Source organism: Miscanthus floridulus, chromosome 5, assembly GCF_019320115.1.
Source record: "Miscanthus floridulus cultivar M001 chromosome 5, ASM1932011v1, whole genome shotgun sequence".
Classification (NCBI taxonomy): domain Eukaryota; kingdom Viridiplantae; phylum Streptophyta; class Magnoliopsida; order Poales; family Poaceae; genus Miscanthus; species Miscanthus floridulus.
The window spans coordinates 148,031,591-148,056,889 of record NC_089584.1 but is presented as its reverse complement, the minus strand read 5'-3'; the positions used below and the strand labels follow the sequence as shown (position 1 = coordinate 148,056,889).

General features: G+C 41.8%; 2 protein-coding genes across 4 annotated transcripts; one reads left to right on the top strand and one right to left on the bottom strand.

Annotated features, from left to right (window-relative positions):
• Positions 1 to 476: 476 nt before the first annotated feature.
• LOC136454078 (syntaxin-61-like) lies at positions 477 to 3,680 on the bottom strand. The gene is made up of 7 exons (XM_066454634.1): positions 3,495 to 3,680; positions 2,805 to 2,918; positions 2,445 to 2,558; positions 2,029 to 2,177; positions 1,118 to 1,208; positions 974 to 1,039; positions 477 to 819 (listed from the first exon to the last, which is right to left on the bottom strand). Exons 1-7 carry the CDS (start codon positions 3,546 to 3,548, stop codon positions 709 to 711), a joined length of 699 nt encoding a protein of 232 aa, XP_066310731.1. The 5' UTR covers positions 3,549 to 3,680; the 3' UTR covers positions 477 to 708.
• A 186-nt stretch (positions 3,681 to 3,866) lies between these two features.
• On the top strand, positions 3,867 to 6,901 carry LOC136454077 (thioredoxin Y, chloroplastic-like). 3 transcript variants are annotated; one of them, XM_066454633.1, is made up of 5 exons: positions 3,867 to 4,151; positions 4,893 to 4,981; positions 5,796 to 5,973; positions 6,071 to 6,144; positions 6,580 to 6,901. In XM_066454633.1, exons 1-4 carry the CDS (start codon positions 3,969 to 3,971, stop codon positions 6,134 to 6,136), a joined length of 516 nt encoding a protein of 171 aa, XP_066310730.1. In that variant the 5' UTR covers positions 3,867 to 3,968; the 3' UTR covers positions 6,137 to 6,144; positions 6,580 to 6,901. The 3 variants fall into 3 exon arrangements, with proteins under 3 accessions (XP_066310730.1, XP_066310728.1, XP_066310729.1); XM_066454631.1 differs by having other exon boundaries at positions 6,543 to 6,901; XM_066454632.1 differs by having other exon boundaries at positions 6,530 to 6,901.
• Positions 6,902 to 25,299: the final 18,398 nt, after the last annotated feature.

The following is a 25,299-nucleotide window of genomic DNA, read 5'->3' as shown; positions in this document are numbered from 1 at the left end:
CAGATACGTATTACCAAAAAAAATGTCACCCAAATTATATAGGTGAGCTGTTGTGACTGTGAGCACCGAGAGAGAGATTGTATCATTTGACAAGCGGCGTCGTCGTGCACTGATCCGACTAATCAAAGGATGCCGATCTAACTAACAGAGAGACTTGCACATTAAACAGCTTTGTAAGAGTAACACAAACCGTACAACTCAGATCGTGCGGTCTAAATTATTTGTGCTCTATATTGTGGCCACAACCAATGCCTTCTTTTGAGTTGAAACGACCCAGGCAAGGCAAGAGCAAGGATGCGATGATCATGCACGTCAGCATGCTTGGGAGTGGTAATTACTAGGATTAGCCGTGGTCGTTGTTTTAGTGTTTGTTAACAGAGATGCAGCGCGTGTTAGTGTCAACAGAGAGAAAGCAGAGACATTGCCCCCAAAGCGTCTAGATGTCGAAAATAAGGTGACCAACTGAGCATGGCAGATTGGCAGGCAACCAAAATCCGTGTGTAAAGGTTTCAGCAAGGACGTCTAGCACTAATAATATACTCTAGTTCCGATCCAGTGTATGTTGAAGATCTCAGACAGAATGGCACGTTACAAGGAAAATTGGGATAGGATCGGTAACTCCAGTACGTAGATTTATGTTTCACCACAAATTACAGTAGGGAGGCACGACAAATGGGAGAAGCTAGATGAGGCAACTGGTGCACTTGGCTATGTCAAGAACACCAAAACGAAAAGAATGATGAATAGAACAACCAGGAACGCGATCAACATGATCTGACCCTTGATGCCAGCCTTCTTCATCACCATGGCCACTCTTTTCTGCACCACAAAATGGGGCAAGACATTTTAGGGCTTCGTTTTGTGATTGAATTATTGGGGTAAGGAAGAAAACGGTAACGTGGGTCTTGACATGTGGGTATGCAAACTGGAACGCAAAATAGGAGAAACCACTGAAGATGGCCAAAGGGCAGACCTGCACGAAATCAAGTCTGTTGGAAGTAGTCTCCATCTCCAAGCTTAGGTCGTTTAGGATCCTTTCCTGTAAAACAGGCGCATGCATTCCAGTTAATGCTCCTGCACGACTCTACAAACTTTGCTCCTTGTCAATAGCAATTACCTGTCCGGACAGCTCTTCGTGTATGGTTAGCCCTACACCACCAATCCTTTGGACACTTTCACTGAGCTCATCAAGTTCCTCATCCTGCTGCCTGGGTACATATATCAAGTCAATGGAAAACATGCGAACTTCACATGGCTACCCTGGAAGTATATATAACTATAGATATAATCTGCCTAGGAAATTTGAGTTTAATCAGTGTATGTTATTTCTATCTATATTCACTACTGAAGGAATAAACAAATATTACGAATGACATGATTGCTGTTGACAGCCTACTACCGTAGTACGCGTCCATCTTCCAGAAACAAGACAACAGCAACAGAGCTAATAAATGTTGTAAAACTATGTAGATAAAAAAACAGTTAACCTTGCTGCCAGAAGGAAAAGTCAGTACAGACATAAACCAACAGAAAACATATGAAGTTATGATCCTCACACCCACATGGTTACCATGGTAAATATGCAACTAAGAAATATTAGGTCTTAGAATTCCAAGTTTAATCATCATCTGCATTTCTTTTACAACTTTTGACAGCTTGACAAAATGGTCTGGGATTTTGATATTCTAGAGAAAGCAACAGCAAAAAAAAAAGTATGGTTACTTACATTTACATAAAATTAATGATGATGTGCTGGTAGAAACACAAGAATCAGTGAGCAACGATAAGTAAACCAATGTAATATTCCAGGAGGAGAAGCGAAGACACTAACTAGAACAACTGAGGAGGAATACAAGGTTTATGTGCCACTAAGGCAAACTTTGACTAGGAAAACAACAAATTTATGAACTGTACACTACCTACGACAATAGACACAGGTCTGAGTTGCATATGTTGAATGCTGAACGGGCAACATATTTCTAACAAAAATGTTTGTAAAGTTCGTTAAAAGTAACAAATTAAACTCACCTCATGAGTAGAAGCTGTCTATCTGATTCTGAAGAAATAAAGTCATCATTATCTTGGGCAGAATAGTGGTTGGTCCTGCTTGTATCCTGGTATTTTGAAGTTGCTGCATTGCTCTTGCCCTTTTCAATAGCTCTCTTGACTGTACCAACCTGGATATGTTCATGCATAAACTGTAAGTGAGGATCCATATAATAAAATAAAGTCCATTGGCAACTGCAGAATTTGGAACATGGTAATATATTATTCCTTATTGTCTTTACCAAACAACAGGAAATCATGCAACCTGAAGTTGTGTCACTCATTCATGTTCAAAATATACCTCGTTGGTGATCCTAACAAATACATCTAAGAAAAGACATCAAAGAGTCCAATCATCACATCACTGAAGAGTTGCTACAATATGATCGAATGCATACCTGCTTACGAGCAGAACCAGTCCAGTTTCTTCGTCTGGAAAGCTCAACTTCGTCAAGTCCATAGTATGCTGGATCCCTTGATGCGACTGAGATTGTCTTTTCCAGCTCATCTACCTTTCAAGTTGAACACAAGCAAGCACCATTTAGGCCAGAATAATTCATACATCAAGAAAGTGGAGACAGTATTCCATAAATGGTAAACTGATACATTAGGTGCATAACCTGATCTCATATAGGAATAAATATGGTAGCGGAAAATGAACAAAGAAGGAAAAGAATAACATATCTCCATTTCTGCTTAAATTTCTTCTAAATGTACCAACAACGGAGTAATGACAACGTCAAAGACTTGGTTCCTACCTGCCACTCGATGCTTTCACAGCTGGTCAGAAGCTCCTTTGTCAGATGAACATATTCTCCTGTGTTTGAAGCAGTTTGCTCCCAACGGTGGAAGGTACTTTGCAGTTTATCAATCTGAAACAAAAATAAATTTATCCTGAGGACCATACCGAAAGAATAACATCTAAACATGTACTTGGACGGGCTATATGCCTATATATGTTTCCAGGGCTTCAGTAGAGTTTCTCAGGGATAACTGGAAACCAGATGTAACTGCAAGATGGTGCAATATGTTTGTGGAACTATGAGAGAGACCCTGAGAGTCAAGAACAAAAGGCGAGGGAACAATTCAACCATGAGTTACCAGATCAAGTAAATGCCTGAGCCTCTACTGTGAGTGTTTAGTGCTGCAGGTGTAACAAGTAGCGTCCATGTCCCCATTCACCTATGTCTATACACAAAAATTGAGCCCATACTGCAAATTTAGATTTTCGAGAGCATGAACATCCCTAGCTGGTAGCTGCATATTGGCCACCTCAGCATCTCTGTGTCCCGATTTGGTACAATTTGTGAACACGGTGAGATCAGACAACAGCGCTCGGATTTCCAACCTCTAACGATGCAGAACGACGGCTCGATGATGATAGGAAAGGTTGGCAATCACTGCACAAATAAGAGTGTAGTAAAGAGCGAGAGGGAAGTACGGATTACCGAGTCCTGGATCTCCTCCCGGACGACGTAGAACGGATCCTGCGCCGAGCTCATGGCCTCTCCGACGAACGGATTCTATCGGATTGCTGGGCCTGGGCGCCTGGATGCCTGGATTTCCTCCCCACCAAACCCTAGCAAAATTTTGGGGGCCAGGGGATTTGGTGCGGAGTCGCGGCGCTGACGAGAGAGAGATCCCATTTCCACTGAGTCGGTGACACTGCCACCACGGGCCCACCTGCTTGCCGCTGCCGCGCTCGTGGACTCGGTGCACGGAGCAACCCCTGTCCCCACGTGGCGCTCCGGGCCCACCGCACAGTGACTCTGAGTCGTCGCTCCCCCTTCCCTTCTTTCTTCCTCCGCGGTATTGGGAAAGGGAGCGAGAGGCGAAGCAGATAAGGAAGCCAGCCGGCAAGGGGAGCCACACCGGCGTCGAGAAACCCTAGGGCGAGCGGCTCGACGACCCCTACCACCCTCATGGCGACCTTCGCTACCGGCAGCGCCACAGTACGCGCGGCGCTGGCGTCGCCAACTCCGTGCCGGCCGGCCGCGCTCGCCGCACGCCCGGCTCCGGCGCGGTGGATACCGCTGCGCTGCTCGACGCCGGCTCTGGGCCTCAGGGGAGGGGCCGCGCGTTCTCGGCGGGGCGCCACGCTACGGGTGAGACCTTCCTGGCATTCCTGCCCTGTACTCTCTGGTTCTCGTTGCGCTCCAGACGAAGTTGTGTTGGCTACTGTGCCAGCCAATGGAAATTGGAATGGAATGGTATGCGCGAATACAGTGGAATCGTTGCTTTAGAAACTAAAATGTATTATAGAAACTCACATCCAAATTAACGGCGGGATATTGACAAGCTAGGTCCACTGGCTGCTGTCCAGATGCATGAACTCTGTCCTGTACTCCTCGTAGTAGTGTTCAGAGTTTGCAACTACTATGAGCCATCCAATTTTATTTCTGCTACTGTATCAAAATTTCAGTTCCTAGTCTCAGAGATCTGGGCTCAGAAACAATAAACTAGTATGAACTTGGTGTATCTTGGATGTATCCAACTTTTTGGAAAAATGACCCCTTATCTATTTAGGTTGTCAACCTTATGTAGGTGGAAACACTTATGCCATGTAATAGCTATGCGATGTTTTTCCTTTTAATACTTATCGGATTACTTTCCAGTTTTCTGAAATTGTAGTTTTGATCTCATCCGTTGAGTAGCTCTAGAAGTGAGCAAGTGCCAACTGATACTATATGCAATCTTTTTATGTGTGCTTATAGTCCTATAACTGTTTTCTTACATGTATCCTTTTCCATTAGGGCTGCATAGCTCTTCTTTACCCTCTCAAAAAGAGAACTTGTGGATTTCTGCCATTTCTTCTGATATTTTATCCGTATTTAATTTTTGGATAGGTGGAAGCTAAGAAGCAAACTTTTTCTTCATTTGATGAGTTGTTGGAGAAGTCTGAGAAGCCTTTATTAGTTGACTTCTATGCAACTTGGTAAGTTACTTACTGGAAGTAGTGAAAGTGGTGGTGCCAAATGTCATGTTGAGCTATTTCAGTGCTCTCTACTAGATATAAGTTCTCTTCATTATTGTTGTGTTTTTAGGACTTTGGTGTGTTTCATGTTCTTGCCATTATGCCAAGGTGTCACCAACAATTTGGGAGGTGAACATTGCACTGGACTAGCATTGTGTTCATCATGTGCGTAAATCACATGCATAATATCTACCACCTCGTACCCTTTTTATTTTTGGGAAGATACCAAACTTTTGGTGAAAATTGAATAGTTTTTGCACTCTTTTTTGCTCAAGTGGGGAAGAGCTGGAGAGGTTGGGTCTGTTTTTTCACCTTTTGTCTTTAGTGTTCACCATGTGAACTAACATGTTCAATTGTATTTCCTTCACAATTGGTATTTGCAATACCTCAAATGTGCCTTACTGATTTCAAACCCCCTACTTCCTATGTTCTGGTACTGTTCATGATGATGTGCATTCATTTTCTAACAGAAAAAACATCACTATATGATTAATTTGGTCATGTTCTGTTCATGATACTGTTCGTTTTTTCCCTTTGAGTTCTATCAAAATCCAGAAATCTTGTTTCATAATATACTCATCAAACATTGTCCCAACTTCTAGGGGACAGCTGTGTCTATTGGTTTTTTAGCTCCATTACACCATGCATATTAGGCTATTAGGAAGATACTTCATCATTCAAATTAATTATGAGCAGTCTGTACACCAGCATTGCTCTCTGTCTCTACATACGTCTGTAACATACAATTATATTTACTTTTGTTCTTTTTGGTCAGGTGTGGTCCATGCCAATACATGGTTCCCATACTTGAAGAAGTCAGTGAAAAGTTAGGCGACAAAATTCAAGTTGTGAAAATTGATACTGAGAAGTACACTAGCATTGCAAGTCGTTACAGAATTGAAGCATTGCCAACTTTTATCATATTCAAGGATGGGAAACCTTGCTATCGCTTTGTGAGTGTTGAACGAAACAATGTTTTCAATTTTCATCAATAATTTAACTTGTGCTAATATACTATGTTTTTTCTCTCTTTTGCTACCTGGCATTCAGGAGGGAGCATTGCCTGCTAACCAGATGATCGAACAGATTGAGAATGCTTTGGCAGTCACGAAGTAGCACATATGGTAAGCAGGGCAGGATCGCCCAACCCCCACCCCCCAAAAAAATTACTTGGTGCTACCTCACAACATGTGCCTCTTCATGTTGAATTCTTTATTATTGTTCATGAGGTTCTACTTAGACTGCGATATGAATAGGCATTTTTTTTCTTCATAGTTACAATCTGAAACTATGATATTGTGAATCGTTGAATCCTCTGCTTCTTGATGCAATACTGAACTGTAATTCCTTCTTCATCTTAACCTACCTGCTCATATAAACCAATAGTGCTACCCAGCATAAATATTAACCCGGTCCTTCAGCATTAGTAAAGATACGTTGAAAGAAAACCATGCTGAGGTGCTTATATCTGCAATCCAATTATTTTCTTTGTTGACTTTCATGATGTAGTTATTCTTACCAGCTGCTGAAGCTACCTTTTCTTTGTCGGACCATGCAAGTGAATGGATGCTCAATGAATTGTTTGTCACCAAAGGTAAATTGCTGGCAAGCGATGGGACATTTAGGATATGAAGGCGTACATCCAAGATTCAAACCTTTCATATCGTTTAGTATGCTTTGTTGTGTTAAAATTATTCAACCACTAGATTTTTCTATCTTACAATGTGGTATTTGTGAATGGGAAGAAAAGCTGTCGTTTTCATGCAGTATCCTTTGTCCCGAACTGAGCCGTACTATTTGAAGGCATAGGGGACGATGAATTATTCTTCTTTCCCTGCTGTATCTCACTTACGGGCGCGAATGATTGTGGATTCGAGCATCTATCTTCATTATAGAATATCAGTTTGTGTAGCGAATAAGCAAGTGACCAATATACCTTTAAGATTGTCTTCTCTCCATTCCTGAAACCTGCAAAATTGTCTGATCTTTTTTCTGGAGTAAATATTAGACTTAGTAGTATAGTGCTTTGGTGCTGGGCCTTGGAGGATTTTTCGTTCTTATGAATCATGTACGGAGTAGATGAGACTTCTTTGCTTAGTGGAAAACTTGTGTTCCTGTATAAAAATGCAATTGCCTGAGGATACAATAGTAAGTGGTGCTGCTGTGGATACCTTCTAGAAGAACTCTACAAAGCTTGTCGCTCTATTTCACCCAAAGCCACCAGGTGTCCGGGTGAGTACGAGTCCCATGCTTGTTTAGCAATATACTTTGGCTCGGTGCCTGTGCTAATGGTAATGATGGGTGCCAAATGTTGGGAGCCACTCGTCTTGTCCTGTTGTAAAAAAGTCCTCATCCTGATTACGAAGAATCTGAAATGAGATTAAGAGTGCATTTTCTTTTCAGCTTTCACATGGAAGATATACATTTTCTATTTAAAGAAACAAATAAAGGAGACATACATTATTCTTTGACACTGAAAGATTCACCAGTTGTCGATAGAGCTCCCACTGGCAAATTATCGCATGCCTTTCCAGAAAGCGAAAACAACGTGTATGGAAGAATCTTACCTTTGCTTATCACCTCTATAATCTCCATCTTAGTGACAAATGTAGCTGCACCAATTTTCTTTAGTGTAACTAGTTTTTCTTTGAAAAAAAAATCTTAGGTTCATATGGATATAAACTGTATGGTTTGTTTTAATATATACTAAGCCAAATTTCACAACAACATCTGAATTTAGACCCCCTTTGTTTTCCTGTTTTCTTGCGTTTTCTTGTGAGAATAAATTGATTCATGCGAAATTGTGAAATTCCTGTATACAACAACAACAACAACATAGCAACAACATAGCTTTTCAGTCCTAAGCAAGTAGGGTTAGGTTAGAGTTGAAACCCACCAAGAGCCCCGAGTCACGATTCAGGCATTTCAATAACTGCTTTTAAGTACTCATATTCAAACATAGATATCTCGGTATATCCTAAGCTTTCAAATATCTTTTTATTGCCTTCCCCATGTCAATTTCGGTCTTCCTCTACCTCTCGTCATATTATTAGCTTGGCTTAGGACTCCACGATGCACTGGTGCCTCTGGAGGTCTTCTTTGAACATGGCCAAATCACCTCAACCAATGTTGGATAAGCTTTTCTTCAATTGGTGTTACCGCTAGGCGATCAGGTATATCATCATTTCGAACTCGGTCCATTCTTGTGTGATCGTAAATCCATCGCAACATACGTATTTCTGCAACACTCAGTTGTTGAACATGTCGAATCTTTGTAGGCCAACATTCTGCTCCATACAACATAGCCGATCTAATCGCCGTTCTATAGGACTTACCTTTTAACTTTTGTGGTACCCTCTTGTCATAGAGAATGCCAGAAGATTGTCGCCACTGGATCCACATTGCTTTTATTCTATGGCTAACGTCCGCATCAATATCTCCATTCCTCTGTAGCATCGATCCCAGATACCGAAATGTATCCTTCTTAGGCACTACTTGACCTTCCAAACTCACATCTCTCTCCTCCTGTACAACTCCACCAAAGTCGTATCTCATGTATTCGGTTTTAATTCTGCTCAATCTAAAACCTTTAGATTCAAGGGTCTACCGCCATAACTCTAGTTTCCTATTTACTCCTGCCTGACTTTCGTCCACTAACACTACATCATCAGCGAACAACATACACCAAGGGATATCCCCTTGGATGTTCTTAGTAACCTCATCTATTACCAAGGCAAAGAGATACGGACTTAAGGCTGACCCTTGATGAAGTCCAATTTTAATCGAGGAGTAATCTGTGTTACCATCGTTTGTTCGAACACTAGTCACAACATTGTTATACATGTCCTTGATGAGGGTCACGTACTTTGATGGGACTTTATGTTTGTCCAAAGACCACCACATAACATTTCTTGGTATCTTGTCATAAGCCTTCTCCAAGTCAATGAAAACCAAGTGGATTGCTTTTGTGGTTGACCTTCCGGGTATGAAACTAAATTGGTTTCTTGATATCTGCGTCGTTTCTCGCAGGCGCTGCTCGATGACTCTATCCCATAACTTCATAGTGTGGCTCGTTAATTTAATTCTTCGATAATTAGTATAACTTTGGATATCTCTCTTGTTCTTGTAGATCGATACAAATATGCTTCTTCTCCACTCCTCAGGCATCTTGTTCGATCGAAAGATATTGTTGAACATCTTAGTTAGCCATATTATAGCTATATCCCCGAGACATCTCCACACTTTGATTGGGATACCAGGAGGGCCCATCGTTTTGCCCCCTTTCATCCTTTTCAAGGCTTCTCTGACCTTCGATTCTTGAATCCTCCGCACAAAGCGCATGTTAGTGTCATCGAACGAGTCGTCCAGCTGAACGGTGGTGTTCTCGTTCTCACCATTGGACAATTTATCAAAATACTCTTGTCATCTATGTCTGATCTTATCCTCCTTCACCAAGAGTTGCTCCCTCTCATCCTTTATGCACTTGACTTGGTTGAAGTCCCTTGTCTTCCTGTCGCGAGCCCTAGCCATCCTATAAAGGTCCTTCTCTTCTTCCTTCATAGTCAAACGTCGGTAAAGGTCCTCATAGGACCGCACCTTTACCTCACTCACCGCTCGTTTTGCAGTCTTCTTTGTCACCTTGTACTTCTCTATGTTGTTTGCACACTTGCCATGATACAAGCACTTATAGCACTCCTTCTTTTCCTTAATAGCCTTTTGCACAACTTCATTCCACTACCAACTGTCTTTCGAGTCGCATCCGCTCCCTTTGGTCACTCCAAGCACCTCTGAAGCAACCATCCGAACGCATGTTGCCATCTTCTCCCACATGATGTTTGCATTGCCTTCATCATTCCAAGGGCCCTCTTCAATGACCTTTTCCTTAAAGACCTTTGATGCCTCCCCTTCTAATTTCCACCACTTCGTTCTAGCAACCCTAGCTTGTTTGTTCCCACGAGCTTGCACCAGAAAGCGGAAGTTAGACACCACCATCTTGTGTTGAGCGACCACACATTCTCCAGGTATCACCTTACAGTCCACGCATGTTCATTTATCCCTCCTTCTTATAAGGACAAAGTCGATTTGACTAGAGTACTGGCCGCTACTAAAAGTCACTAAATGGGATTGTCTCTTACGGAAGAAAGTGTTAGCTATCATCAGATCAAAAGCTATGGCGAAGTCTAAGACTTCCTCTCCCTCCTGGTTTCTACTACCATATCTGAAACCCCTATGAACCGCCTTGAAACACTTGATATACCTACATAGCCATTAAGATCACCTCCTATAAAGAGCTTCTCGTTACTAGGGACAATTCTAACCAAGCGATCTAAGTCTTCCTAGAAAAGCCGCTTAGCACTCTCATCATGGCCTATTTGGGGGGGCATACGCACTAATTATGTTTAAGACCATATCACTAATGACAATTTTAACTAAGATGATCCTATCCCCTTACCTTCTCACCTCCACCACACCATCCTTGAGGCTCGTATCAATCAAAACTCCTACTCTATTTTTTAAATTCCTGTATGATTCTAGAAAATTCCTGGTTCCAAAGGACCAGTCAATGTGTTGGGATTTCATGTTTCTCTTAGTTTTTTTTTACTCGCCGCTGTATATGATAGGTCATTGAAGTGAAGGAAAATAATTGGAGGTTCAGCATCAGGTTCGGGCGTTGTCAAAGTCTTGATATTATTGCCCAAATACAAAAATTGCTTATTATGGTGCGCTGTCACAATCGTTGTAGCAAGAACTGATTGAAAAGAAGAATAAATTAGTTACAGTGTGCTGGAGAAAGAAATGCTTTCAATTGGCGAAATATACGCATGATATTTTCATGAAGAAAAATATCACATGCTCGAGAAAACACCGCCGTGCATTGGAATCTTTGCATATCACCTCAATTGTCTCCATCTATCTAAGTGATAGATGTAACTGCACCAATTGTTTTAAGTGTCAGTTAGTTTCTTCTTTTAAAAACTTGTGTGAACTTGGAAATTTGGAGTCATCGGCCGCTGGATAATATTCCTTTTGCTAACATTCACAGTTTTGATAAACTAAGCCTAACGTCACAATATCATCTGAGTTAAAATTCCACCAAAACATCACTTACATTCCGTAAATCTTGATGAGTTCTTAAATTCTGATAGAATTTCAGCTTTCCCCTAGCTTTCAGAACTCGCTGTTTTTTATATGATACTTCCTTCGTTCCAAATTATCAATCGTTCTGGCTTTGGGTGTTTGGATGCAGGGACTAAAGTTTAAGAGGTGTCTCATCGGATGTCATATGGGGGTGTCGCATGGGGTGTTCGGATACTAATAAAAAAAACAAATTACAGAATCCGTCAGTAATCCGCGAGACGAATTTATTAAGCTTAATTAATCCATCATTAGCACATGTTTACTTTAGCACCACATTGTCAAATTATGGACTAATTAGGCTTAAAAAATTCGTCTCGCAAATTAATCTCAATCTATGTATTTAGTTTCGTAATTAGTCTATATTTAATACTCCATGCATATGTCCAAATATCTGATGGAACACAGCGACTAAAGTTTAGGAGGTGAAACCAAACATCCCCTTATATTCTAGATAGATAACTTTTGCTACGTATCTATATGTACATTATGTCTAACTATGTAATAAATAAACTATGTACCTAAGAAAACTACACCGACTTACAATTGGGAACAGAGAGACTAGTCATGAAAGGAAAATAAGATGAACTTGTTGGAAGCATAATTATTGCCCAAATAGAACGGCGTTGTCACAATCATGATAGTAAGACTTGATTGAAAGATGAATTACTTTATTCCCTTTTTACTTCTCTCTGTCCTAAACTATAAAAATTCGCTTGGATGGGGATTTGGATAGGGGAGAGGGAAATGGATTGGGAAAATGAGGGGTATGGAATGGGTATACTAGTCTCTATTTCCCTATTCCTATCTTCATTTCCTATTCTTCAAACATAGGATCAAATCTATCCCACCCCTTATTTCCCTATCCTAAACCCCTATTTCCCATTCCCAAACACCACATAAGGATTTTTGGCATTTAAATTTTATTCCAAAATATATGGACTTGTGTGAGAACCCACCTATGTCATTTAATTAAAAAAGGCATGTATTAAGGACAATCTCAATGGGAGTTTTATGGCTCTGTTTCCAGGACTCCCTGGTATTGGAAACAGTGTAAACAAGTTTCATCCCCATGAAACTCATTTCATCCCATAAAACTATTTTCATCTCTCTCTTCATTTAAACTATGCCACAACATCTTATTTAATGCGCATGAAACTCCCATAAAACTCCAATTGAGACTGGCCTAATTAGCCAATCTTTTACTAGCCTTCAGTTTAATGAGGAGTCGTGATGGACTTTAGGACCCACATATTTAATTAGTTTGTCTTAAAATTCTAGAAATCCTTGTATTTTGTGATGGTGGTATATTTGGCGAATTATCACATGCTATTTTCAGAAAGAGAGAAAACAATGCACATTAGAACCTTTGATGATTATCCATAGTCTCCATCTTAGTGACAAATCTAGCTGCACCAATTAGTTTTAAGTATCCAGTTAGTTTTGTCTTTATTTGAAAAAAATGCATGCATTTGGAAATCATGGAGTCATCTAGCTAGATAGTAGGCACCTTCTGTTACTGGGGCTAGGTTTGCCTAGCCTAGCTCATGCAATTCAAGCAAGCCTCACCTTCCTGGCGAGGTGAGCCAAAACTGCTCTCTTGCCAAAGCAAGGGAAAACCTTGCTGGCACACAATTCAAGAACGGCTTGCCCAATGTGTCTTCCGTAGCATTTATAGTTTTAATAAACTAAGCTTAACTTTGCAATACCATCTGAGTTTAAATTCCATCAAAACCACGCTCACTTCTGTAAATCCTACTGGGTCGTTAAATTTTGATATGATTGTGATTTCGCCCCCACCCCCCACCCCCGCCCCTAGCTAGTTTTTAGCACTGGTTGTTGTACATGACGGATATTGAAGGAAAATAAATTGAGTTTGTTGGAAGCATCAGGTTTTGAGTGTGTGTCATAGTCTTGATTATTTCCCAAATATGATGATATTTTCACAATTATGATAGCAAGACTTGATTGAAAGAAGAGTTACTTTACTCCTAGTTACTTCACTCTATCCCAAAATATGAGGACTTCGGGCCTTGAAATTTATCCCATAATATAATGAATTCTGATAAATCTCTATGCCATCTAATTAGAACCGGCCAATATTATATGTGACAGGGATTAGCCTAGGACGATTGGAATTAAGTCAATGCGGAGCTAGCCTGCCTGTTTAATGAGGATGCATGATGAAAATTTCCTTCACTACTTGTCGGTGTTTTCGGACCACCGATGAGTAAATTTGTATTTGCACGTCTGGCTTGGATGGTGTGCTCGGAGGACACAAGGGTTTATACTGGTTCGGACGGAACGTCCCTACGTCCAGTCCAGTTCGCTGCTACTCGTGTTGCCAGCACTTGGTTTGCAGTAGGGGTTGCAAACAGGCGAGAGAGGAAGAAGATCCCAAGTCTCTGGTGGAAGGAGTGAACGGGTGCTGAGAGCTCGCTTGTCGCTCAGCCGTGTGCTCGTGTCATGCTCTTGTGTTCCGATTTCCCCTGTCCCGATAGGGGCACCCTGCTTCCCCTTTCATAGACGAAGGGAAAGTGCAGGTTATAGAGGAGGAAAAGGAGAAGAGCGAGAGAGAAGAATGCTTTCAGGGTTGCTGGGTCCTTCTTCTCCTTCATGCGGGCCCCGCTGATCCTGTAGATGTCAATAGGGACGGCTCCATGTCTCGGCCCTGTTCGTCAGTGGCACCATGCGCAGGCGTCATCTGCCGGTCATGGCGTTCCACTCCGTCCCCGCGGACGTCGTGGTGATCTGACGCGCCTGTCAGCGTCCATACGAGGATTAGGCAGAACATCACCGGCACGTCTGACACTATTCTTGATGTGAATCCCCAGGTATGGCCCGTCATGGCCACGGGTTACATCGAGGCATGCCAGCCTCTTTCCTGGCGTCAGAGTGTTGACCCAGGCCCATATGCTTGGACCTGGAGAGGTTGGCGGCGGTATGGATCCCCGTCGGACGAGGCGGAACCCGCGACCTTGGGCGAGACGGAGCCCGCGCCTAAGGGGTCGGGCGAGATGGAACCCGCGTCCTTGGGGTCGGGCGAGACGGAGCCCGCGGCCTCGAGGTCAGGCGAGACGGAGCCCGCGTCCTTGGGGTCGGGCGAGACAGAGCCCGCGTCCTCGAGGTCGGGCGAGACGGAGCCCGCACCTAAGGGGTCGGGCGAGACGGAGCCCGCGGCCTTGGGGTCGGGCGAGACCTTTTAATACGCCCTGAGCCAACCGGGAAAGTCAATGTGGGCACTAACTTCCTTGCTTTGGGTATCCCTATCATCGATACCCCACACTGCTTAACTTGTGATAAAAAAATTCTAGAGAAAACCTTATATTTTGGGGATGGAGGGAAGTATTTGGCAAATCCTAGCATGCTATTTTAAGAAAGAGATAAAACAAAATGCATTGGAATATTTGCTTATTTATAGCTTTGTAGTCTCCATCTATCTTAGTGACAAAATGTAGCTGCACCACTTGCTTTTTCTTTGAAAAACTATGCACTTTGAAATCTTGGAATACTGTAGATAATATATCCTTGGTAACATTTACATTTTTTAATAAATTAAGCTTAGCTTCATAATACCATCTAAGTTTAATTAAGTTCCACCAAAACATCAACTACATCTTGTAAGTCATGCTGATTTTTAGATTTTGATATAACCAAACTTTTGGGTTTAATTTCCCCTAGTTTTTAGAACTCGTCGTACATGATATGTTATTGAAGGAAAATAAGTTGAGCTTGCTAGAAGCATCAGGTTTGGATATTTGTCACAATCTTGATTATTGCTGAAATAAACGGTGTGGTCACTATCATGATAGCAAGACTTTACTGAAAGAAGAATTACTTTACTCCCAGTTACCCTCTATATCCCAAAATATAAGGACTTTTGGCATTTAAATTTTATCCCAAAATATAAGGACTTCTGATAACCCACCTGTATCGTGTGATTAAAACAACCAATTATGGAATGGATCATATAGCCCAAGATAACTGCTGATTAAGCCAATCAGGAGCTAGCATGTCTATTTAATGAGGAAGCATGACAGACTTCTCCTTTGGTGCTTATTTTTTCAAAAAACAATTTAGGCCATGTTCGCTTATCTTATAATCCATACTTTTCTGTTTGTCTTTTCAGTCGGAACAGTATTTTTCTCTTACAATAAATCAGTCGAAACAGTGTTTCAGCTTATTTTTCAGCGAAGCAAACAGGGCCTAAAGTCTTTATATGTTGGTTTCAGAGAGTAGTCGGCAAATCGTCGCACGCTATTGTAAGAAAGAGAAAACAACGTGCATTGTAATCTTTGCTTATCGCCATTTTAGTCTCCATCATAGTGAAAAATGGAGCTGCACCATTTTTTCTTTGAAAACATTATGTACACTTAGAAATCTTGGAGTCATCTAGATAATATATCTTTGTAAATTTATGGTTTTTAATAAACTAAATTCAACTTCAAAATAACATCCGAGTTCAAATTCCACCAGAATATCAAATTATGTTTGTAAATCCTACTGAATTATTAAGTTTGTATATAATGATAAACCATTGAATAAAAACAAAAGCGGAACTTGCTACAAGCAACAAGTTTAGGCGTCGTCACAATCTTGATTATTTCCCATATTAAATAGGACGGAATTGTCGCAGTCATGATAGTAAGACTTGTTTGTATTTAAGTGTGCTAGAAAAGGAAACACTCCCACTTAATAAAGCATCTCGCTTATTGCTATTGTAAGAAAGAGAGAAAACGATGTGCATTGAAATATTTGCTCATCGCCTCCCTCTTAGTGACAAATGTAGCTGCACCACTTGTTTTAAGTGGCAACTAGTTTTTTTTAAATGTATACACTTGGGTCTTAGGGTCATCTAGATAATACTTCCTCTGTTCTGAAATTTAAGGAATCCAAGCATTTAGATTTGTCCTAAATTATAAGAGATTCTAGGTGAACAAGTCCTTCAAATAAAAGACAACATTCACATGTATACCTACCATTAATATGTATCAGTGACTTAAATACAGTAAAATCAGGGAGGGTTATATGTGTCCTTTGTTGTACCACATAATATGTCCTAAAAGGCTAAAATTGGTAAATATTTATGGTTTTAGATAGACTAAGCTCAACTTCACAATACTATATGAGTTTAAATTCCACCAAAACAACAATTATGTTTTTTAAAATCCTGCTGAGTTGTTAATTTTTTATATGGTTGGGATTTCAGTTTTCCCCTAATTTTTAGAATGTTGCTGTACATGATATATCATTGAAGGAAAATAAAAGTGGAACTTATAAATTTTGGCATTGTCACAATCTTGATCATTGCTCAAATTAATAGGACAGAATTGTCGCAATCATAATAGCAGGCTCGATTGTACTTTACAGTGTGCTAGAAAAAATGCTCCTAATTAGTATAGTTGGTAATTTACTGTAAAAATGTGCGCCTTCTAATTACAGTAGAATTGACTTTACCATTGCCATCCCCAGTGGGGCATGTGCATTATTGGCCCCTTGCCACAAACGATTGCCACATGTTGTGGAGGAATCTCTCCACGTATATACGCCCTCAGTTCTATAGAAGAATGTAATTATGGAATATATGCCAGTCAAACTACCGGGAACGGGAGCTTTGCCGTGTGCCCTAAGCACACGGCAAAGCCACGAATACACTCGGCAAAGGGTTTGCCGAGTGTAACACTTGGCAAAGGGCACTCGGCAAAACATTCATCAGCAAACTAACTTTGCCGAGTGTTTTTCGTCGGGCACTTGGCAAAGATGTTGTCGAGTGCCCAAAAAACACTCGGCAAACATTTTTCGCAAGAAATAAAAAAAACAAATTGCCACCGGCCGCCGCAAACCACGGCCACCACGCCGCCACCGGCCATCGCCCACCACGGCCACCACGCCGCCACGCCCGCTGCCGCCCCACGTCGGACGCCGCCTGCCACCACGCCACCCGCCGCCACGCCCCCGCCGGATCCAGGAGAGGGGAGGGGCGGCCGCCGGGACGCTGCCGGATCTAGGAGGGGAGGGGCCGCCGCCGGATCTGGGGAAGGAGTGGAGGGGGCGGCGCCGGGGAGAAGGGGAGGGGTCGGCGGCAGGGGGAAGGAGGGGTGGCCGGGCATGCCACCAGATCCTGCTGGGAGGGGAGGGGCCGCTGCCTGATCCGACCGGGAAGGGAGGGGCCGCCGCTGGATCTGGGGAACGAGTGGAGGGGGCGGCGCCGGGGAGAAGGGGAGGGGGCGTGCGGGCGTAGCGCGGGGAGAAGGGGAGGGGCTGCCGGCGGGAAGAAGGGGAGGGGGCGGCGCGGTGCGTGCGCGTGCGCGGAGAAGGGGAGGGGGCGTGCGGGCGCGGCGCGGGGAGAAGGGGAGGGGGCGGTGGGGGATGGGCGCATGGGTGCGGTCGGGTTATAGGAGTTTTGCTTTGCCGAGTGCTGGATGAGAGGAACTCGACAAAGCTTGTTTTTTTTTTAATTTTTTTCTTGCCTTTTTTACACAGTAAGTAGTTTTTTTTACTTTGTCGACTGTCCTAGATCTGGGCACTCGGTAAAGTTTTTTTATTTTTTTCTTCTCCTTCTTACCCAGAAAAAGATTTTATTTCTTTGCCGAGTGTCCTAGATCTGGGCACTCGACAAAGTTTTTTTTCATTTTTTTTCTTCTCCTTCTTTTCCCAGAAAAAAGATTTTATTTCTTTGCCGAGTGCAAAAAAGAAAACACTCGGCAAACCCGCTCTTTGTCGAGTGTTTTTTTTGACACTCGGCAAAACCTCCTCTTTGCCGAGTGTTTTTAGCGCAGCACTCGGCAAATCACTTGTTTGCCGAGTGCCCGAGAGAATACACTCGGCAAACATAAAAACACTAAGCAAATTTGACGTTTCCGCAAGCTTAGTCAAATTTATAGTAACTCTAGTATTAACTTTTATGTCTCTAAATAAACTTATTATAAAAATATATTCTATAACTAGTCTAATGGTATTCGTCTTGTATCATGAATATCAATATTTTTTTATATAAATTTAGTCAAAGTTAATGGTTGGACTCATCAAAAAATAAGAATTGCATTCTTTTATGGCAGAGGGAGTATAAATAAACATAATATATATGCAATATAGCATGCATACAACACGTTGTTTCCTGTCCTTCGCATTCAGTCACCTTCGTTTACACACATTTTTCAACAAAACTACAGCATGTTCTTTTCAGGAAAGAGGGAAAACAACAACCCCCACTATTGTAACCTTTGCTTGTCACCTCTGCAGTCTCCATCTATCTATCTTAACTTAGTGGCAAATGCAGCTACACCAATTTTCTCCAAGTGTAAAAAAAATGTATATGAACGCGTGGACAATGCTTGCTGGACCATCGTATCAGGGGTTCAGAGGCATTCATAATCTTGATTTTTTTCTCTCTCTCGAACACTGTACTGTCACAGTTAGATCAAATAATTTCAGTATTAACACATAGAGGTTACCCGGACCAATCATGCATGACTTGCCGGTGTCCCTTGTCGATCACCCTATAAATAGCCCCGCCCTTGCATACATTTGCGGCAGAAGCGAGCAAGGCAGACGTACACCTGAACTGAAATAGTAGTGCGAGGAGTCTCTGCAAGCTAGCAGGACACCGAGCGAGCGAGATGGTCGAGTTTTTCCACGCCGGCAGGACCAACACCGACGACTGCTACGACGCCGGCAAGCACGTGCACGGCAGCAGGAGGGTGTATATACACGACGACGCGAGCCGCAGTAGGCCGGCGTACGCCGACGACTGCTACAACGGCGGCGGTGAGGTGGGTCGCCGGCGCCTCGTCCGCCCTGGTAAATACGTACTAATGTGTATATTATTATATATATAATATTGCTCATTATTGGTTGATGATAACGTCATATATGTAGTTGGCAACTTGGCATGCATGCAAGCCGTAACAATTAATTAATCTGGTGGTATCTCTTAATTACTCTCTGGTGCATGCATGCAGAAGGCGGAACAGAAGGAGGCGGCCAAGGAGCGCAGCACGATCACTTCTGCCACCACCACTAGAGAATGAACGACTCGATCATGCATGCATGGCCTATTTATCTCATGCATCCATCTCCCAATACTATACGTACGTGCGTGTCAGAGCGTGTAATATATAAGAGCAGATGTGTGGCGTGTGCTGCTCAGTACGTACTGCTGCTAGCACTATAATTAACGTTTGCATGCAATCCATAGCGACATGTTATACGGTGCCCGGTCGTCTCGCTGCTTCGTACTGCAGTGTGTAACTATCAATGGTGCAATTTAAGTTTATGTATATGTATTGTGTGTTAATATATGTATGGAAGTCATCTTAGCTACTTTGTTTTATTGTAGTTAACTAGGTAACCCCATGATGCTTAATTCTTGTTGTTGTGGTCAAGTTGAAGGACAAACTTTTGAAATATTGACTATTAAAATCTTCTAAAATAGACAGTTTGAAGACACTAAGACAACTTGTCTAAGTTTGTCCTAAGTAAAAGTTTCATCAACATCTAAAATCTTATACACACAATTACTATATCAGCGATTTTTAGACGCATCCTTTTTTTTCTAAACACTATTGTAAATTACCGCGGGCCCTAGAAATGTCTAGATGGGCCCAATAATAAGGCCCAGTCTAGCCCTAAAAATTATATATCCGGTTTAGGCGGACCCTTGTGCCAATTGGCCAAACAAATATGGGTGATTTGTTGAAAAGTTCGCTTAAGAGGGCCACATCTGAGGATATTATTTCTAGTAGCTAGACTCATAAATCACACCTAAAAACTTTGAGGATATAAATTCACATTTACAAATGGGTAGGACCAAAAATTTCGTGCTTGCAATTTCGATGGCAGTTGCCCACACTCTCTTTCCCCTTATATCTCTTCCTTTCCCTCACTCTCACTACTAAAATGGTGGAGTTCTAGTGCTTTTAAGTAGTAATAATAACACTACTATCAATCATAGCACATGAGAACCTCACTAGGAGGCATTTGGTAGGGAAAAACTTATACTAAATATTGAATGCTAAATAATAGAAGAACCCCACATCACGAAGAGAAGTTTCATATTCTGGTTGTGCCTTAGCCAATGCCTCAATTATCTCTTCCAAGCGGCAAGCCGTTAGAGGTAGCGATGAAAATAGGCTTGCCCACGAAATTGCAGATAGGCTTAATTTTGTGGGTAACACACAACAGCCTAACAATTAAGGTCCCCTTTGGAACATGAGATTTTTTTCCCGTTCCTGCGTTTTTCCTGCAAAAAATGAATTGAATCTTGTGAAATTCTTATGAGATTCCTATGAAATTTCTACGTTCCAAAGGGGTCCTAAACCTATATATGCGGATTATATTCATAGACAAACTCGATCGTTTGCATCTCTAATCGGAGGAGGCGGCACCTACGACGGGGGCCATGGCACAACCACAGCCAAGCTTAGCCAGTGCCAAGCGCACGTGGCTTGACCATGGGGCAAGATCTGTGGGGCTTTTAAATTTTTTGGAATCAATTTCTAGGGATGATTTATTTGCGTCAACCATAAGTGAAATGTATTTCTAGACACGGTCAGCCCCCACCCCCCGGAAGATAACTTCTTTCTAAGCTAGAATCGGTAGCGTAGAGCCGGTTGCGAGAACCACCAACTAAAAATTGAATATGACCATGTATGACGGTAGTTCTATAGTAGTGGCGGACTGACAATATTAAATTCATCACAGTACTCTAAAAAATATAATTGTTCATTTAGATAATTATTTTTGTTGATATTATGAGTGAAAGTTAATGAAGTGACACGTAGGACAAACCTTGTCAACGCTATTGGAGTAACTAGGTGAATACCCGCGAGTTGCCGCGGGACTTTTTAAAAGTGATATCTTGTGAATGACAAATAAAAATATGGTATTGTTGTACCATCCAAAAAAGTAGTAGACATGAAGACCAATGGCTATTAATTTCTCAAAAGGACAAAATGTGGCTTAATTAAGCTAATTATAATCCTGAAATAATGTTCAAACAAGATTGATATGTAAAATGATGTAATTAAAAGGAACACCATAGTCTTCTTGATGTGCCGCAACATGTGAGGGCATGGTACTTCTCCATATGCTAACTTTGGTCCTGGGAAACAATAATGGATAAATTAGTCATCAAGCAAAAGAGTAAATTGATCGATCTCACACCTTTAGAATTCAGAAACCAATTTGAAAGAACAAGCATAAGCTCTGAGCACTTACCTGTGGTTTGTCTCCATTCCTTCTTGGTGTGTGGAGCACTATATATAGAGGGAGAGCGAGAAAACCAAATGAGGCACAATGGCCAGCGTGAGAGGAGGAAATGGAGAAGTGGAGAGGCTATTTATCAACGTAATTAGGATGGAATTGCATGTTGCATGCATGTAGTAGTGGAATGAGAAAGGATCAAACGTAAAGCACTCAAACGTATGATGGCCATGCGTGTGAGTGGATGGAGAAATGGAGAGGCTATTTATGAAGGTGATTAGAATGAAAATTATTTAACCAAGGTAGTCGTGCATTCAGAAGTGGAATGGGAAAGGATCCTAGGTGGAGGTAGATGCGTGGGCCAGGAGGGAACGATGACGTGAAGGGCTGTGGAATGAGAAAAATAGGCTAGTGGGGTTTTGCTTTATAAGAGTTTAAGATACCCTATGTCCCAGAACACCATGCAGTTGATCTGAATATGGATTGAACGAACACACGATTAATACATGTCCAGGCCCTCTATGTGGAGTAATACACTAATACCCTAAGTCCTATTTGGATCTTGTATATATATATAGCTTTGGACTACAATGAAAAGGTCTAGCTAGTCTGTAATAATATCTATATGGAGGTACGGGAAAAAAAGTAGATGGTATGACTTCTTGCATCGAGTTGTCTTGGCTATATATCTAGATCCATCTCCTATGTCTACCATATCTGCCCCTCTTTATATAGTTTTGGTTGTGGATTGCGCAGGGGTAGGATTATATATACAAAGAAATAATTTGCTCCAAGAAGGATATGCAATATCAGTGTCTCATCACCTTTTCTTTTAGCCAATGGGGTCCCCTTCTCCTCAGGTTCTTTGGTCATCAGAAGTTTTGTCACCAGGAGTTTTGTCCTTGGGAGTTTTTGTGGTCAGAGCTAGACTGATCAGGATGTCTCATAATCATTTGGTAATTGGGAGTTTCTATGGTAAGATTTTTAGCGATTAAGTATTCTGTGATCGAGAACTTTTGTATTTGGTAATCGGAATTTTTTGTGTTCAGTACTTTTGTGCTATGACCAGGAATTTGTGGATGAAAGCTCGAGAGTACTCTCTACTTGTCTGGACTCCTATCCCCCCACATATACGTCCTTGAGCATACCCCCATTTCAAATCGCTAGACTATGTAAATACTTGATGAGAGGACTAGTGAGAAAAGAAACTGTTGAAAAAAAGTATTGAAATTGCTTCTTTGAACTTTGCTAAGTATTAATTCTAGGGAGACGCTAGCGCCCGGACGTCCGGCCCCAGGAGGCCTCCGGATGCAGCTCCCACCCAGACTGTAAAATTATTTGGTTCCACCCGTAACAGAGGGAACAACTCGCGCCCACCATCCCCCTCCGCTTCCCACATGCATGCACGACAGCAAGTGGGTCCCATGGCAACATGTGCAACACCAAATCTACTTTTGCAACATCCAGATGAAACATATGCAACATACGTCTGAAACAACTGAAACACTTGCAACATACGTCTGAAACACTAGAAAAACACGTGTGTAGCCATTGTAAAATATATGCAACATCCAGATGAAATACTTGAAACATATGTTTGAAGCAACTGAAAACACTTAAAAACATATGCTTGCAACCATGTATATATATGCAACATCCAGATCTATACTTTAGCAATATTCAGATGAAACACTTACAACATATGTCTGAAACAGATGAAATAGTCGGAACATACACTTGAAACATATGTGTATAGCCATTGCAACATGTGCAACATCTCTCTATTTTTGCAACACCAATATAAAACACTTGCAACATATCTCTAAAATATCTGAAACACTTGAAACATACGTTTGCAATACGAGCTTTTAGCGTAATATCTCCTTGTTGTTTGGGAACGGGGGCTCGTCGGCACGTGAAGTTCACCGGTGTAGAGCTTGCCGGTGGCGTGGAGCTCGCCGCTCCGGTGAAGAAGGATGCGACAAGTCTAGTGGAGAAGGCCGTGGCGGGTCCATGCGCTCTAGAAGGCCGTGGCGTGCGAGAGGCGCGGGTAGAGAGGGAGGAAGACCGGTTGTTGTGCTCTGGCGTGGTGGAGATGCCGGCTGGTGGAGTGGAGCGGTGGTGGAGAGGGAGGCGAGGTGGAGAGTGTGGTCGCTGAGGCAGCGCGGGCGCGCGGCGGAGCGTGGTCAGCGAGGCGGCACGGGCGCGCGGCGGCGCTTCGTGAGATGAGTTTTTTTTTTCTCGGTTGGGGGCGAGTGCGAGTGGATGAGCAGATAAAAATTGCCATCTGGGGCGGTCTTTGGGCTAGCGCGGGCAACCCAGCATCGGGAGCGTCCGTCCGCTGGACGCCTACACCCCAGAATTACCGTTAATTCTACTTTGCAGTTTGCAATTACTTTACTAGCTGATCTGAATCCTTATCAAAACTGAATGTGTGACATCTGACATGCTTAGATTGCCCATATGCAATATGTTTGTTAGGGATCTAAGTTGTGTAGTAGCTTAATAAAAGCCGTTATTGAAAATCTACCTGTTTTTAGAGGATTAGCTTAGGAACCACCCTAGAAATCTACCTTTTATGCCAACTGTCCTTAAAAATATGTAGATTTTCAGTGGCTAGGTACCGTGGACTGATTGGAGAGGTTATCATCCCGATCATGGAGAATTTGCAATAATGACGATAAGGGTTACGTGCACATTTTGTTTCAATTTTCACACACGGCCGGAGAGGTTTTAGGTTCGATCTTTTTCTTTTTGTTTGTTTAAAGAAGCAAAGGGGATGTACATATTCTCTGACACTGAAATAAGTAGAAATGGAATTGATGATGTCGTCATTTGTTGACAGCAAGACTATTCCCTGAAAGAAGAATAACTTTACATGAATGCTGGAGAAATAAAATGCTCCCAGTTGGCAAATTATCATCGCATTCCCTTTTCAGAAAGAGAGAAAACAACGCGCATTGGAATCTCGACGCCTTTGCATGTCATCTAGTATCTCGGTGATAAATTTAGCTACACCAAAATTGTTTAGTGCCATACATTTTTTTTTTCTTTGAAAACACTGTGTGAACATTTTTTTCTTTGAAAACACTGTGTGAACATGGAAATCTTATGTCATCTCATCTGGATAATATATCTTATGTAACGTTTTATGGTTTTTTTATATACCAAACTAAGCTGAATTTCACAATATCACTAGTGCAGGATTTACATTTACGTACGTTTTGTAAATCCTGCTGATGAACTCGCTGTCGTATATAAGGAAAATAAGAGGAGTTTGCTGAAAGCATCAGGTTCTGGCATGCATTATTAAGGGGGTGTTTGATTCTTTAGTCGCTCCTAAAATTCATGTCATATTAAATATTTAGATACTAATAAGGAGCATTAAATATAGATTAATTACAAAACCAATTACATAGATGGAGGCTAATTTGCGAGACGATTTTTTTAAACCTAATTAATCTGTCATTAGCACATGTTTACGGTAGAACCACGTTGTCAAATCATGGACTAATTAGGCTTAAAAGATTCGTCTCGCAAATTAGTCGTAAGTTGTGCAATTAGTTTTGTAATTAGTCTATATTTAATACTCCATGCATGTGTCCAAATATTCGATGTGATAGGAATTTTAGGAGCGACTATAGGAACCAAACAGGCCCTAATTGTCACAATCTTGCCCAAATATATACCCAAACCGCTTACTAAGGCTTTCTTTCTTTCTTTTCCAGCAACAGTAAAAGCAATAATTCATTATCATCATCATATATATATATATATATATATATATATATATATATTAAAAAGGCTCGGTGGAATGGGATAAGCTAGCCCTCATCTGTCATGAAATAGTTCTTCTTGTCCACCAATCCTGATCCTGACCGTCCATCACCAGCCAGCGCGCCCCTCATCATCGCTCTATAAATAGGTGCGCTCCTACACGC

Bases quoted from the DNA above. Each gene is read 5' to 3' on its own strand.
- LOC136454078 (XM_066454634.1), bottom strand. From the start codon at position 3,548: ATGAGCTCGGCGCAGGATCCGTTCTACGTCGTCCGGGAGGAGATCCAG. The intron at 2,178-2,444 runs GTATGCATTCGA...GAACATATCCAG, and splicing joins CTGGTTCTGCTCGTAAGCAG to GTTGGTACAGTCAAGAGAGC. The intron at 1,040-1,117 runs GTAATTGCTATT...CCTGTTTTACAG, and splicing joins ACGAAGAGCTGTCCGGACAG to GAAAGGATCCTAAACGACCT.
- LOC136454077 (XM_066454633.1), top strand. From the start codon at position 3,969: ATGGCGACCTTCGCTACCGGCAGCGCCACAGTACGCGCGGCGCTGGCG. The intron at 4,152-4,892 runs GTGAGACCTTCC...ATTTTTGGATAG, and splicing joins GGCGGGGCGCCACGCTACGG to GTGGAAGCTAAGAAGCAAAC. The intron at 4,982-5,795 runs GTAAGTTACTTA...CTTTTTGGTCAG, and splicing joins GTTGACTTCTATGCAACTTG to GTGTGGTCCATGCCAATACA.